General features: G+C 38.1%; 1 protein-coding gene across 1 annotated transcript in view; it reads left to right on the top strand.

The window, feature by feature from the left end:
* The window catches only part of TANGO2 (transport and golgi organization 2 homolog (Drosophila)), a 21369-nt gene that overhangs the window by 318 nt on the left and 7978 nt on the right, over positions 1-13073 (top strand). Inside the window, exons 2-4 of the mRNA XM_010135731.1 lie at positions 4102-4190; positions 5119-5238; positions 5501-5615. Coding sequence (XP_010134033.1) covers positions 4102-4190; positions 5119-5238; positions 5501-5615 — 324 coding nt within the window. The remainder of the gene's footprint in view (positions 1-4101; positions 4191-5118; positions 5239-5500; positions 5616-13073) is intronic.

Genomic DNA, 13073 nt, shown 5'->3' with positions numbered 1-13073 from the left:
CTTCCGTTGTGTTTTTGACCGAACTGGCTAGCTTGTGAATAGGTGCAGTTGCTTTTTAAAATATGGATAGATAAGGTCAAGGTATCCTCACAGTTTAAGGTGTCCTTAAAGATCTTCAGTTGCTGTTGTTCTAAAATTAAGTACTTATGATTTCAGAAAATGCTGGAAACCAAATCTTGCTGCTTCCAAACTGATTACACTGCCGAATAAATGTAGAACAAGTAGTGCTATGAGCTGGAGAATAAGGAACTTTTAGTAAGTGTCCTAGCTTTCCCCCTCCCCCAAATCCACTTGCAATTAAAATAAACTAACACTCATGTTAAAATTCTATGTGATTAAAATTAATTAAAATTTTAGGTAATAAACTAAGTAACGAGCATGAAATGTTTAGCCAAAAGCTTAAGCAGAGGCCATTCTACAGAAAGAAAGGAAATGAGAACCAAAATGTCAGTTACCCATGGAGTGCATTCCTTTCTGCATCTGCCTAAAAAGGTGTTTTGTTTATGATGTAACTGGTGCTGAATTATTAGATCCATTTATTTGGTCTGTCTTTCTGGTATTAGTTGGCACAAGACAGATTCATCAGTTGGGATGATCCTGGGAAAATCCTTTGGATGTCAAGTGCCGTTATTTGCCAAGTAAACTTTTTACCCTGATCAGTATTTAAAAGTAAAACCTACAATAGCTTGCTTGCTAGAAAAAATTGCATCAGGTTGGAAATTGATTTATAACAGAAAACAACTTGCTATCAGTGTCAAAATAGGAAAATACTTTTGAAGTTTTGTCACAAATGCAGGAATACTTAATTGTGTTTAACTTTCTCGGTACCTTCTGTTAAGCAATGTCTTGCTCTATACTTCTGAGAAAAAATTACTCTGAGCCCTCTGTTTTGATGGTCAGTGCCAGGCCATAGTGTTCTTGGTGTCAGATTTTAACCTCAGGTACATAACTTTAGTCCCTATCCATCTTCCTATACCCTTGCAACTTGCTGTTCTACCCTTTTTCCTCTCTACACGCCCAGTTGTAGTAAAGTTAGTGTGGTGTAACCACTGCTTTACTGTAGTCCTGTATTATTGTCAAAGGTAACATGCTGCCTCTGCATCCTCCTGAAGTATACAGTGTGCATCTTACAAATAAATACAGGTTTCAAGCTTCAGAGCTATAATCACAGAGTCTCTTTTATGGAACTGAATTGCATCGTAGGAAATTGCTTTAATGGAATGATTTCTCATGTTTTCATCTCTCCCCCTCAACATTAAAATAAATCTTAATACGTAAATCCTAATACAGCTGAATTATTTCAGCTATAAAAATAGCTGAATAGGCTTTTTGCAATTTATTGGAAGATGAAGGTCACTTAATACTGCTGCTTTTCAGGATGATTATGTTTCATAAAAGACAAAATGAAGATGTTTTGATCATAGCAATCCTGTATACTAGCCCTGTGCTAAATTTAGGAGCCTGCATATTAAATTTGAGATGAGGAATATTCAATCATACCAGAAAGACTTTGCTTATTTTCAGTATTTAGATACTGTTAGCAAAGTGTGGCTTTGTGTCAAGAGTTATTGAAGACAAAGTATAATTGGAGCTTCAGGGCATGAGAAATAAATGCACTTCAGCCAAACTATTTTTTAACAGTAGAGATGTTTAAGTAAAATTCTGTAAGAGGAGGATGCATGCTATAAATAGAGGATGATCAAGTGAGGTGACGAAATTTGATAAACCAGCTGAAAGCCTATAGAGTGAAGACTAGAATCAGCTAGGAGGAGAGAAATAATGCAAGTCTGAAATGAACCATGTTATGATTATTTAGCATAGGAAAGATAAAAATGTACATACACTAGCCTTTCCAACAGATGGTGTCTTTGGGCACAATAAAATACTAAACACCTTCCGTACGGAAAGGATGCCATTGAAGTGTTAGCCTTTTCATTTTCTCTATTGCTGATTATAATTACTTACTTGTGATATTTCTAATATACAACTGGCACCTCATTGTGTTTTAAAATACTGTGTTAATGAAGAGATTAATTTTCAGTAAAGTTCAGAAACTTGCAGAAAATGTAACTATATTTGAATGCCAAGTAATGAGATTTCATTGGGATTGAGTCTCGTGTGCTTAAAAATTGGAATGAAAATTGTATGATCTCACTTTAGTTCAGTGTAGCAAACTTTGCTTCTGCTGTATGAATGTAATTGCAGCTGGTAGGAGGAACTGCCAGGGAGGAAGAGAGCAAGGTCATAAAAACTGGTTGAGAAAATCTGCGGGTTTCTGAAAGATGGCATTTCATGAAAATGAAATACTAAGCAATGTAGCTGGAGAGAATGGAGAACGCTCACAATCTCACAGCTGAAATAAAAGCAAGCCATGTTACAGGTGATAATGAGCAGGACTTTGGAAGCTTAAGAAACCCAGTACCATTTCTAACTCAAGCTTTTATTTATAGATACCCTGCATCTGTTTGGTGTTGCAGTAAGCCGTTAGCTTTAGTTTCTGATGCTGTCTTCCATTGCTTTTGAATTGCAGAAAATGTTAGCTTTTTCGCTTGGAAAAGATGGCTGTGCACAGTCAGGGTAGCCTACACTTCCCTTTGTGGTGTTCCAGTACGGACACTGCTAACGAAATTACTGTATCGTACGTTTGCAGCGTATTTGTGTGATCCATAAGGGAGAACACAGAACAACTTGCTCTGTTTTAATAACTTTTGCTGGGTGAAATGGACAGGGAAATCATTTTTGCTTCTCAAAGGCCAAGAACAGAGACAGTACTACATTCCTCTGAAGTCATCTGGCTGTACCGACCCTTTACACCATACCTGCTTTACGTTCACTGATTGCTTTGAACTGGTATTACCATTGAATTTGACTGATCTGCATTGCTGCCAGACCTGGAACTTTTGAGGATACCTGTCCTCTCGTCTATGTCCCTTGCCTCTTAAAGATCATTTTGAACTTGGTCTTTCAAGTCTGCGGATGCCATTTACCAAAGTACAAAGAGAATTACTGAAGTATGAAGTACGTGTTTTCTAAAATTACAAAGTTTTAGGTGGCACATTAAGAACTGCAGCATGCTTTTTGCTGGGACAGCACTTGGCCTTGTGGAGTGATGTGTTTATTTCTAAATACAAATAATGGATTTCATCTGGCTGCACTTTTCATTTGCGTGTTCTTTTTCATAACCTCTTCCTACCCTCCTGATTGTGTAGCCTTCAGGGCTGCTAGTAGTGTCTGTGTTGCATAGGCCAACTCTCATTAACAATTCAACTATTTGTCCTACTCTTCTGGTAGAACTTTGCAGTCAACTGCACAAACATACGAACAAACAAAAACCCCAAAAAAACCCAACCAAACAAACAAAACCATCCAGGAAGCAACAAAAAACAGAGGGGGAAAAAAAGCCCCACCAAAATACCTCTGGATTGACACAAAACCCTATGCCTTCTCCCTTTGCTTCTCTGCCTCCTTTAGCATGCTGTCATTTCTTCAAACAAATTTCAGTCCAGCCCCACTGGACTGGATCAACTGGATCTCAAAGGATCAACCTTGAGACGATCACAAATTTATCTCTGTTGTGGGTACTTGCAAAAGCATCTGACGTGTGTCTTTGAAACACGTAAGTAGAGCTTTAGGTGTCAAAGTTAGGATCACGTAATTACAGTATTTTTTAATCTAAGTAATGATCCAGTAAAAAAATACTCTTATTCTTCTGATTTTTATTTTTAAGTTTCCTGTAAATCTGTGGGTTACCTTTAAATTTTCCTTAAGCTGTAACCTCATGTGCTGAGGAATCATAATATTGCTTATGCAATCTTAATTCAATCGCTGGAGCTGTAAGCGTTATTCCTTGGAAATAACAGCTGCCTCGTTCACACAACAAGATGGACTTGCTGAATACCTCAAGACAAGGAGAGAGAAGGCTGTTGTCAGGCATCAATTTGACCTTTACACTGACTGATAAAAGCAAGATGAGAGGATGAAGGATGATTTCATGCTTAAAATGAACTAGTGCTCATTGGCAAGAATTGGATTCAGTTCCTGCCTGTACTGTGAAGTTCCTATTTGTAAGTAATAATATATTTTTCCTCTCGTCTTCTTCAGGCTTATTCTAGCAGCTAATAGAGATGAATTTTACCACAGACCATCCAAATCGGCAGATTTTTGGGACAGTAGCAATGAGATCCTCAGTGGTAAGTATGTCTTGTTGTTTTATATGGCTTTCGTACAATTTATAAGGGAATTAAGGCTTGGGTTTTTTGCTACTTCCAGCAGTTTTGGAAAACAGGAATGGCTATATTTTAATTGCTGGGCACTGTTTAATAAAGTTGTGTTTTTCTTTTGTGTGCCTTTCAGTTAAGGGAGAGAACAGTAGTAAAAGTATTGTGTACAGATGTGATATGGCTAAAGTAGATATTGACATTTTGGATACTGAAGAAAAAAAGGAGTTTCAGAATAAGGATCCATAACCTGTTCTTTTGAAAGTTGTGATAGGATGATTCAGAATTAAAAGGTTTTTGAGCAGTATATATGTTATATGAAGTAGTTCTTACCCATTAAATGCTTGCAGGCTAACATCAACTCAGTACAGATAGGTAGTGGTGGGGGGGTTTTCTGACTTGTTCTCTCTTTCAAGAGGTTTGGTTGGGGGCTTCACTTTTGTGGGTCCCCCTCCTCTATGTCACTTACTGCTACCAGAGTCTAAGATTTTGATCAGTTACCTGGCTTATTCTGAATTTTTCTGGTGACTTGTGTATTTAAACTTGCAAATAACATTGATCTTCTGAGGTTTGCTTTTGAGCTAACAAGCGTTCTGAGCCTACTTGAAGTTTTATGTGTATTTTAGCATATAGGCAAAGTTTATAATTTTGCTTTTACATTTAATTTTCTCATTATGTCTCATATTATTGCAGTAGCTTGGAAAAAATATTTGATAGTGCAGAATTGGAGGGTGGGTAACTTAAGCAGGCTTACATCACTTGTCCAGAAGGACAGTCTTGTACCTACTGCATTTTGCCCAGCCTTATCAAGACTCAATATTTGCATTAAGAAATACTGCTTTAAGCTCAAAAAAATTTTTTTAAATAAATGCAAAAACCTAACTCTTACTTACTCCATTAGGTCTGGATATGGAGGAAGGAAAAGAAGGTGGGACTTGGCTGGGAATCAGTAAGAAAGGCAAGATGGCAGCCCTGACAAACTATATGCAGCCAAAGATTGATAAAAATGCAAAAGGAAGAGGTATGACGGAGTAGAAATAGAAGAATAATGAAGTGGACAAACAAACCCGAAGTCCCAGTGTAACAGTGATCGTTACGTGGTATAATGCTGTGAGACTTCTAAAGGCTGGCTGTTTGTTTGGTGTTCTGGTTTGCTTTGGGGTTTCTTTTCCACTGTTATACCCTGTTGGTAACAGGCATCTTGTCTTTCTGTTTATTTTACCAAGCCTGTCAGAATAGTGAGTTTACACATGTGAGTTGCTCTATGTACTTCTCTTTCTTAGGTGCTCTTGTAACAAACTTCTTGACTGCAGATCTGGACAGCTACTCTTACTTGAAGAAAGTTTCAGCAGAAGGACATCTTTACAATGGATTTAATTTATTAGCAGCTGACTTGAAGTAAGTCTACAAAACATCATAGTTCCAATGTCAAAGGGAGACAGATAATAGCGGAGGTGTACATATACTTCTTAGCACAGAAGTCTAACAGTACAGAAGCCTGTCACAAACTAAAGCTAGAGTTGTTCTTTTGTTTGTTAATTAGCATGTAATATCCTAATTTTACTCTAGTCATAACTTCCTTTGTTATTTTTCACCTTTCAGACACTGGAAGGTTATCATGTATTTTAATCATTGCTTCCTGCAAAACTGCTTGTGACTCCTTCCCCTAATAGGGCATAGTCAATATTTACCCTGAAGGCTGTATAGCTTGTGTTTTCAGAGAAAACAAAACCTTGGTTCCATAAATTCTCAGAAGTATTTTTTTCCTCACTGAGGTGGCATGCTGTGGCAGGATTAGAGCAGCTGAAAGCTTTCAAGCTATTACTCCTGTCAAAGTGGCTGTATCAGTAATCTCTGATGAAACATTAAAAAAAATCAGCACATAACAAATACGTTAACTTCTTCAAGTTTCTGTAGCAGAAGAGAGGACTTTGGATACTTGATTGTGCCAACCACATTGCCTGTAATCCTTTCCACTGCACAAGTATGCATGTGTGCGCAAGTGTACATGCTGATTTCTCTTTTTTTTTTTTTTTTTTTTTGATTTCTCATCCCAAACTAAAAATCCGGGCAGAAAATTTTGTCCTTCATCTTTGCTCTCCTTCTCCTTTGTTTTTTTTTTTTTTTTTTTTTTTTGCATTATGCCTGATTCAGAAGAATGGAAATCCAGGGCTAAGTCATCTCCAGGCTATGTATCAATTCTTAGATGCCTACTTCACGACCATAAGCAGGTATAAGTTGCCAGGAACGCACTACTGCTTTGGCACTCTTTCTGCAGTAGCATTAATCTTATTAGACAACCTCATGGTGAAGGGCCTTCTCCCACTCAGCTTTTCTGCATGCTTCTGGGAAACCACATACGCTTAAAATAGAAGGTCATAGTGGTTACTGTTTTCAGTGAAAACAATCTCTTGACACCCTATCACTAACAGGCCTTGTGTTTACATTCACTTTGTGTTGTTAGACCACCTTCAGCTGGTAGTTCAGACTGATCAGTCATTTCTTCCCTACTCTCCCACTTTTCTGCAAGCGTTTTGTCTTTTTTGTTTAAGAAAGGCCTTTAATTCAAATTTTGTCAGACTATTTTCATTTTTTAACTTGCTATGTTATGATGGGAAAGCGAAACAAAGGTGATTGAAGGCTAAAAGGATGAATACAGAAAGGCAGACATGTGCCAGCTGTGAAGATGCTGGAGGCATATTTCTGCGTGGTGTGCTTGCTTAGAGATAAGCATATCGGTTATGTTTCTGGAGGTTTAATCCAGAAGCAGGTTAAGCAATCACAGGGTTTGCTGCTTTGCTTTATTTATACTTTCTACTTTACAAAATTCATTATCCCACCAGAGACTTCCCAAAATTTTTCTGTTGCTTAAATTCTTTTTGACCGTAATCAGAGGATTTGACTTTTGTGTTCTCTGCTGCCTGGCCCGCTTTCAGCAACTGGAATGCTATCTGTAATGAAAAAGAAAACAGAAAAAATAGTCTTACTATGTTTTCAAGCAACCATGATAGTCAATGTGTGACCTAGCAAGCAGTAAGTAAATTTGAGTGTCTTTGTTCTAATTTAGGTAAATAGAATAGTCATAATGGCTGCTAGTATAATGATGTTAAAGGAGATTCAATTGACACTATTTGTTAGGGCAGTCATTTGCGTGTTGGTTTTGTTTGTTCATTCCTCCATGCTTGGCCGATAGGGAATTGTATGCTCAATTGAATAGTCTTTCTGTGATGATGCAGGTCGTAATTCCTTGTTGAGTATCATCTAGAAGCTGTTTGTGTTGATTAACTTCTTCATTTTGACATGTCCTTAGCGTTGGATACTCTGATGAAATTAAATTCTTGGCAAGCTAATGATGCAGAGCAGTTTCTATAAGATATGTTAACTTGTCATTTTAGGAAATTAGAAGTACTCCTGAGAGAACCACAGTATATAAATGGAAGCTACTTTTCTATGTAAATAGGAAATGTTGTAGTTGATGCTATTTTGTTGGACCGTGTTACTGTTCAAAGTAAAGATTGAAGACTATTCTTAACATGTTCTTCCGTTGTGTAACAAATAGTGATTGGCTCTTAAAGTGGTGTGAAATGAAGAGGAAACCCAAATTGGAAGTGTTATTGAAGCGCTGTTGGGGAGGGGTATATCAGCACACAATATTGCTGACTGCACACTTAGAGAGAGATTTACAGTGTTTGAGTTTTCAGGTACACATTTCAGGAAAAGAAATTTTTATCTTCTCTCTGTATTGTTATGATGACAATACGCTCGATGATACAGGTACAGTGATGTGAGAAGGGAGAGCTGGAAACCACCATACACTGTAAAATCTCTTATTTCCACAGCTTTGTGTGACTCTTATTTTAAATATGCCTGGGGTTTGATGCTTTTAGTGTAATGTTTGCTCTGTGGCATCTCATGATGTCAATTTAAACTTTATTTGTTTCTTTTTTTAATAAGAAACTGTATCAGAAAAAATACTTAGCACTTTCAGCTTTCTGATCTTTTCAGTTTATCATCTTCCTGTACCTGCTGAGGATGAGAGTCATGAATATTTATCCCATTATGCTAAATGTACTTCTGTGTTGAATGTGTGACATATGACAGACAGTGCCTATGGGGAGTCCTGTGTGGCTGCAGAACTACCTTCTAAGAAGGCAGTGTTGCTGCTCCTCCAATTTTGACTATCATTAGGTCTGATTAGAGCGGAACAAGGTTAACAGAGACTGGACTGGTCGCTAAAATGTCAGCTTAAGATTTGGAACAGTTTTCCGTCTTCCTGCCTTTGTGATAGTATCTGAAGTAATGGTGAGCTGCTTTTGTTGATGATCGGGACAACACTTCTGTCTTGGAAATGTGTTTATGTCCAGCAAATCCTAGTTGCTGCAGTGGCTCAGACTTTCATGGGTGTCTAAAACTTGTGTTAGGGCTGTTGTGGCAGCATCTCACTTGTGTTCCCTACTGCCAAGTGTGTAATACAGACTGACCTGAAGGACAAACTGAAGTGACAGCTTTTTGTCACTCTCCCAGCAAGTTCAGAGTCTCTGACAGGTTATCAGTTAGCTCGTGTCGTTTATGTGCAATAAGATCCCTGTGAAATAGGAATCAATCACTTTATCCATGAGGAGTAGATGAAATGTCCCACACAAAACAAGTCAGCTGGAGGGAGCTGCAGGAAAAGGCCTTTCATCCAAGCTGTTCTGCTCTCACCTCTGACAGGCAGTTTTCAGCCCCTCCAGGGGAAATGTGATAAAGTGTACTGTCACCTGCAGTGACTGATTTGGTAATGTATTGAAAATAGAGATTACGTACTAGAATGTATTCTTCATGTTCTGATCTGGAAAGCGAAGTTTGTTTAATAACAGTCTTTATCCTTGACGTGATGATGGATAGGGCTGACTTCCAGTTGAAACTGCAGGTCACCAAAACAATGGGGCTGGAATGTCTGTGCGGAAAGGGGAATAGATATATAAATATATAATACAAAATACCTGTTTAAAAGTGTTTATATATATATAACAAATGTATATGGTTTTTGTTGGTTAGTTATGTAGCAACATCATTGATGTAAAAAAAGCAAACTGAAGAAAATGTGTTTGGGAGTAACTGAACTGTTTATAGTGCAAGGCCTCACAAGATTAAGAGCTGAACAGTGTGACCAGGTTTTAGAACATGAGCTGTCTCTTTCAGTGTGGTTGTCAAGACAAGGCTATGTGGAGGGGATTTGATTGCTCTCCAGAGATTAGATTTAGGAGCCCGTCCAGTGAAAAGTGAGATGGGGCAGAATGCTGGTGTAGAAAGCGTAGATGGGCAAGTCATCGTGATCGCTCACTTGTGTTTCTTCTCGTGTATTGTCTGTCTTAATACCAGCTTCTGCTGAGTACGTGTCTTGTTCCTCATGACTTCCGCATGACGATGAGGTGTCCAGGTACTTCTCTAATGTGGTCTGTATTACCCGACTGAGGTCTGCATAGATCCTCAGTCATTTGCATGTTAAATGAGTTGGACAGTTCAATGTCAAGAGAAGGAAAAAAGCTTCTGAAACTTTTGATCTCTTCCCTCTGGTGTCAACTTCTGCCTGGCTCAGAAAATTAGGACAACACCAGTGAAATGTTTAAACACAACAAAATCAGAGTAGCTCTTTAAAGCAGACGTTGTATGCTGTTTCTGATTACCTGGTGAATATTGAAGAGAAGAAAATTAATCTGTGAACAATACTACTGAGCTGAAACTACTATTCAGTGTTTCAAGCTGCCAGTTTCATCTGTTCTCCTTACACACAAAAAAACCACATGCACGCAATATTCGTTAGACAATCTAATGTCCTTGTTCGTAAAATATCAACCCTATTAGAAGATTAGAGCTCAGTGCCCAGAGGAGTGATGACCTGGTGATAACCCAGCCCTGTGGAGCTTCACTGCCTCGTGCCTTTTTCTTTTCCTGTCTGTGTTTTTGTTGAACATGACTTGGGGCCACCTTTGAAGCTGAAGAAGGGTGCAGAAGGACTTTGCTTATATTTCATCAGCATTAAGTAGTAATTATGGCAAACTCTGCCTGGCTTCCATGTTGCTGTGAAGCATCTCTTACTACTGAGACTTGTGCTGCCTAGAATACAACATTTATTATTGCTTACATTTTTTGACAGAATGATGTATCAAAGAGCATAATTTTAGGGCATTTTAGTTTCTTTTCTACTGTCAGCTATGGCTGGGATTAAAAAAAAAAAAAAGCCTTTGGCTTCTATTGTAATCACTTTAATTATGCCTTTATTACTTCTCTGGTGAACTGGGTATCTTTAGTTGTAAAGCTGGGAGGGAAGAGAAGCTGTGTCCGGGCCAGGATTTTGACGCTATTGCTGTGATCAAGCTTACAGTGATTTTTTTTTTCGTCTCGGCTTCTACCTTGATGTTCAGTATTGAGTGTCTGTAAACAGCAGGAAGAGAAAAGGCAGAGCCAAATGAGAAGAGTAGCTAACTGGCACAGTGAACTAAATTTTGCAAGTATCCCCATTTCAGAAGTCTCTTGGAAGGCTCCAGTCTTGACAGAAGACTGCAGTGTAGTAGAAAACACACACCTGGGGGAATGCAGAATGTCAAAATGATAAGATACAGATGTCCTGGGTTGGGGATCCTGCAGTCTGTGTGTGTTCCCCATCTTTTGTTAAACTCTGGGGGATCATCCAACTGAATTTGTCAGTCATGAGAGCCTCAGAACAGATGCTAGATGCTAATATTCTTCCACATAAACAGCTGCTGCTGAAGGAAGTCAGTAGTGCCTCCTTAGTTTGTGGTCTCGCCTGTGACGGGACTTGCCTTATAACTCAAGGGCTTGCTCAGGCCATTTGCCTCCCTTTCTATCTAAGACTGTCTTTGAGACCTCAGGTGATAACAATTGCTCTGATCTTTTCAGAGACCTTCTACAGCAGATACAGGATCGACAGTTTGAAGTTAGAGTATTTAATGCATCAGTAAAATAGTTTGTGTAATTGCTGGTGTCTTAAAAAAAAAAATCCACAACTGTAATGACCTTAATGATTTTGCTTTATTTGCTTAAGTATTGCAAGCATTTTATGTGTTATAATTGCTATTGTAGTTTCAAATTTTTTTAATTACCCAATTGTTAATGTTAAAATAGTCCATTAGCAGCCAACTTCTTTTTTCCTGTTTTTTAATTTTGGTTCATTTGTTTTCCCTGTTCTTAGTCATTGTCTGTATTGTATTAATTCCAACTGGGTTTTAATTATGGATTGTATTTTTCAAAGTACTACTTCTTGCTTTTGAGATACAGTATAAATAGTTTGCTCCATGAAATGCACAATCCAGCAGCTTCAGATGACGTGAAATACTTTACTTGCACATTGCTTTTTCTATGCCCCTGTTCATGGAAAAGGCAGTGTGCCAGTGTACTCTTATGAGTATGTGACTTTTCCATATGAATGGGACCAAGAAGTCAGAGCAGTGGATTTATGACAGCTCACTCAATGCTCTCTTTTTTTTTTTGTTTTTAACTGCCAGTGGATTCTAGTATTAGTACTAGCTGTGAGCCAGCTCCAGCTGAACGGATTGGAACCAGGCTTGTACCCAGCTGGGACAGACATGCATCATAGACATTAACATCACTTTATGCTACCATTAGCTAGCTATAAAGATAATGTAAAGCATGCTGAGGAAAGGCCTGACATTGCTAAAATAGCCAGCTGGTTCCAACCAAACGTTAATAAACAAGGGCTTGAGAAGATTAAGTAGAACTTCTGTTCAGTTTTCAGCCTGGTAAATTTGAACAAGAATCTTAATGTTGAAAGAAAAACAAAGATAAGGAAAATATCTTTTAAGCTACTAGAGGAAAGTTCAGAAAATGCCACATTTCTTTTAACAGTAGATAAATTATAAATTGAATGACTGAGAGCTTCCAATATGATATTTAACAATAAAAACAATAATACACAGATACCACCTGCTATCATTACTGTCTTCTAACTATGCCAAAAAATTTGACATCTTTCTGTAAGAAAGGGAGGAGGAAGCATAGTGCGCAGAGGAGAAAAGACAATTTTATTTTTGCTTTATGTGATGGGTTTTTTCTCCTCTTGCCTCTTCTGACTTGTATAATTTCCCTCGTCATTTGGCTGTCTTGCAAAGGATGCTGCAGAAAGTCTTTCAGAATGGCTTTTAAAGAAGAATATAAACAGCTAAATCAAAACTGTTTTGCTTTATTAAGATTTGAGTAGCGGATGTTATGCAGAGCAATTTAACTTCCAGTGCATCATTAATGAGATTGCATTCTGTAGACCCTTATTTGCATCAAGGCACAGATATGTCTTTTTATCTTAGGAGAAAATAAGAAGCTGGAAATAGCTTCTCTGCTGTATTGTGTTTTATGCTACTCAATCCAAATTCAATCTTTTTTTCTTTTATTTTAATTAAAAAAGTCTACCTGCTGTCTAAGGAGCTAGAGGTGGGGGGACAGATTAAAAGCTGAACTATAGTCAGAATGCATTTGGTGGTAACTGGAATAATATTCTATTCCACTGTGAACAAGAAAATTGCTAGAAACCCAACCACCAGCTGGTAGCAATCTGAGGAATCTATTTCACGTCAGCTGATGGGATTGAGGGATGTTGAGAGTGAGCCATCTAATAGCAATTCATTCCCCGCCCTCCAGTGCCCAGAAGACACGCCGGGGTTATTGATGACTTCCTTGATTCTTCTTCTTATCAGCTGAGTTGGTGTTTGTGTCGTCCTATCAGTAGGACTACTTGAAAATCTATGCTATTCAGATATGCTGATACCATCTCTGCCGAGTGAGAGTTATTTGCAGTGTTGGAAGCTGTCTTTGAGCGTTACCTGAGATCCTCCCTGCTGA

Source organism: Buceros rhinoceros, unplaced genomic scaffold, assembly GCF_000710305.1.
Source record: "Buceros rhinoceros silvestris isolate BGI_N320 unplaced genomic scaffold, ASM71030v1 scaffold44304, whole genome shotgun sequence".
NCBI classification, from domain to species: domain Eukaryota; kingdom Metazoa; phylum Chordata; class Aves; order Bucerotiformes; family Bucerotidae; genus Buceros; species Buceros rhinoceros.
Note: the sequence above shows the minus strand (reverse complement) of the source record. Positions and strands in the feature narration are given on the sequence as shown.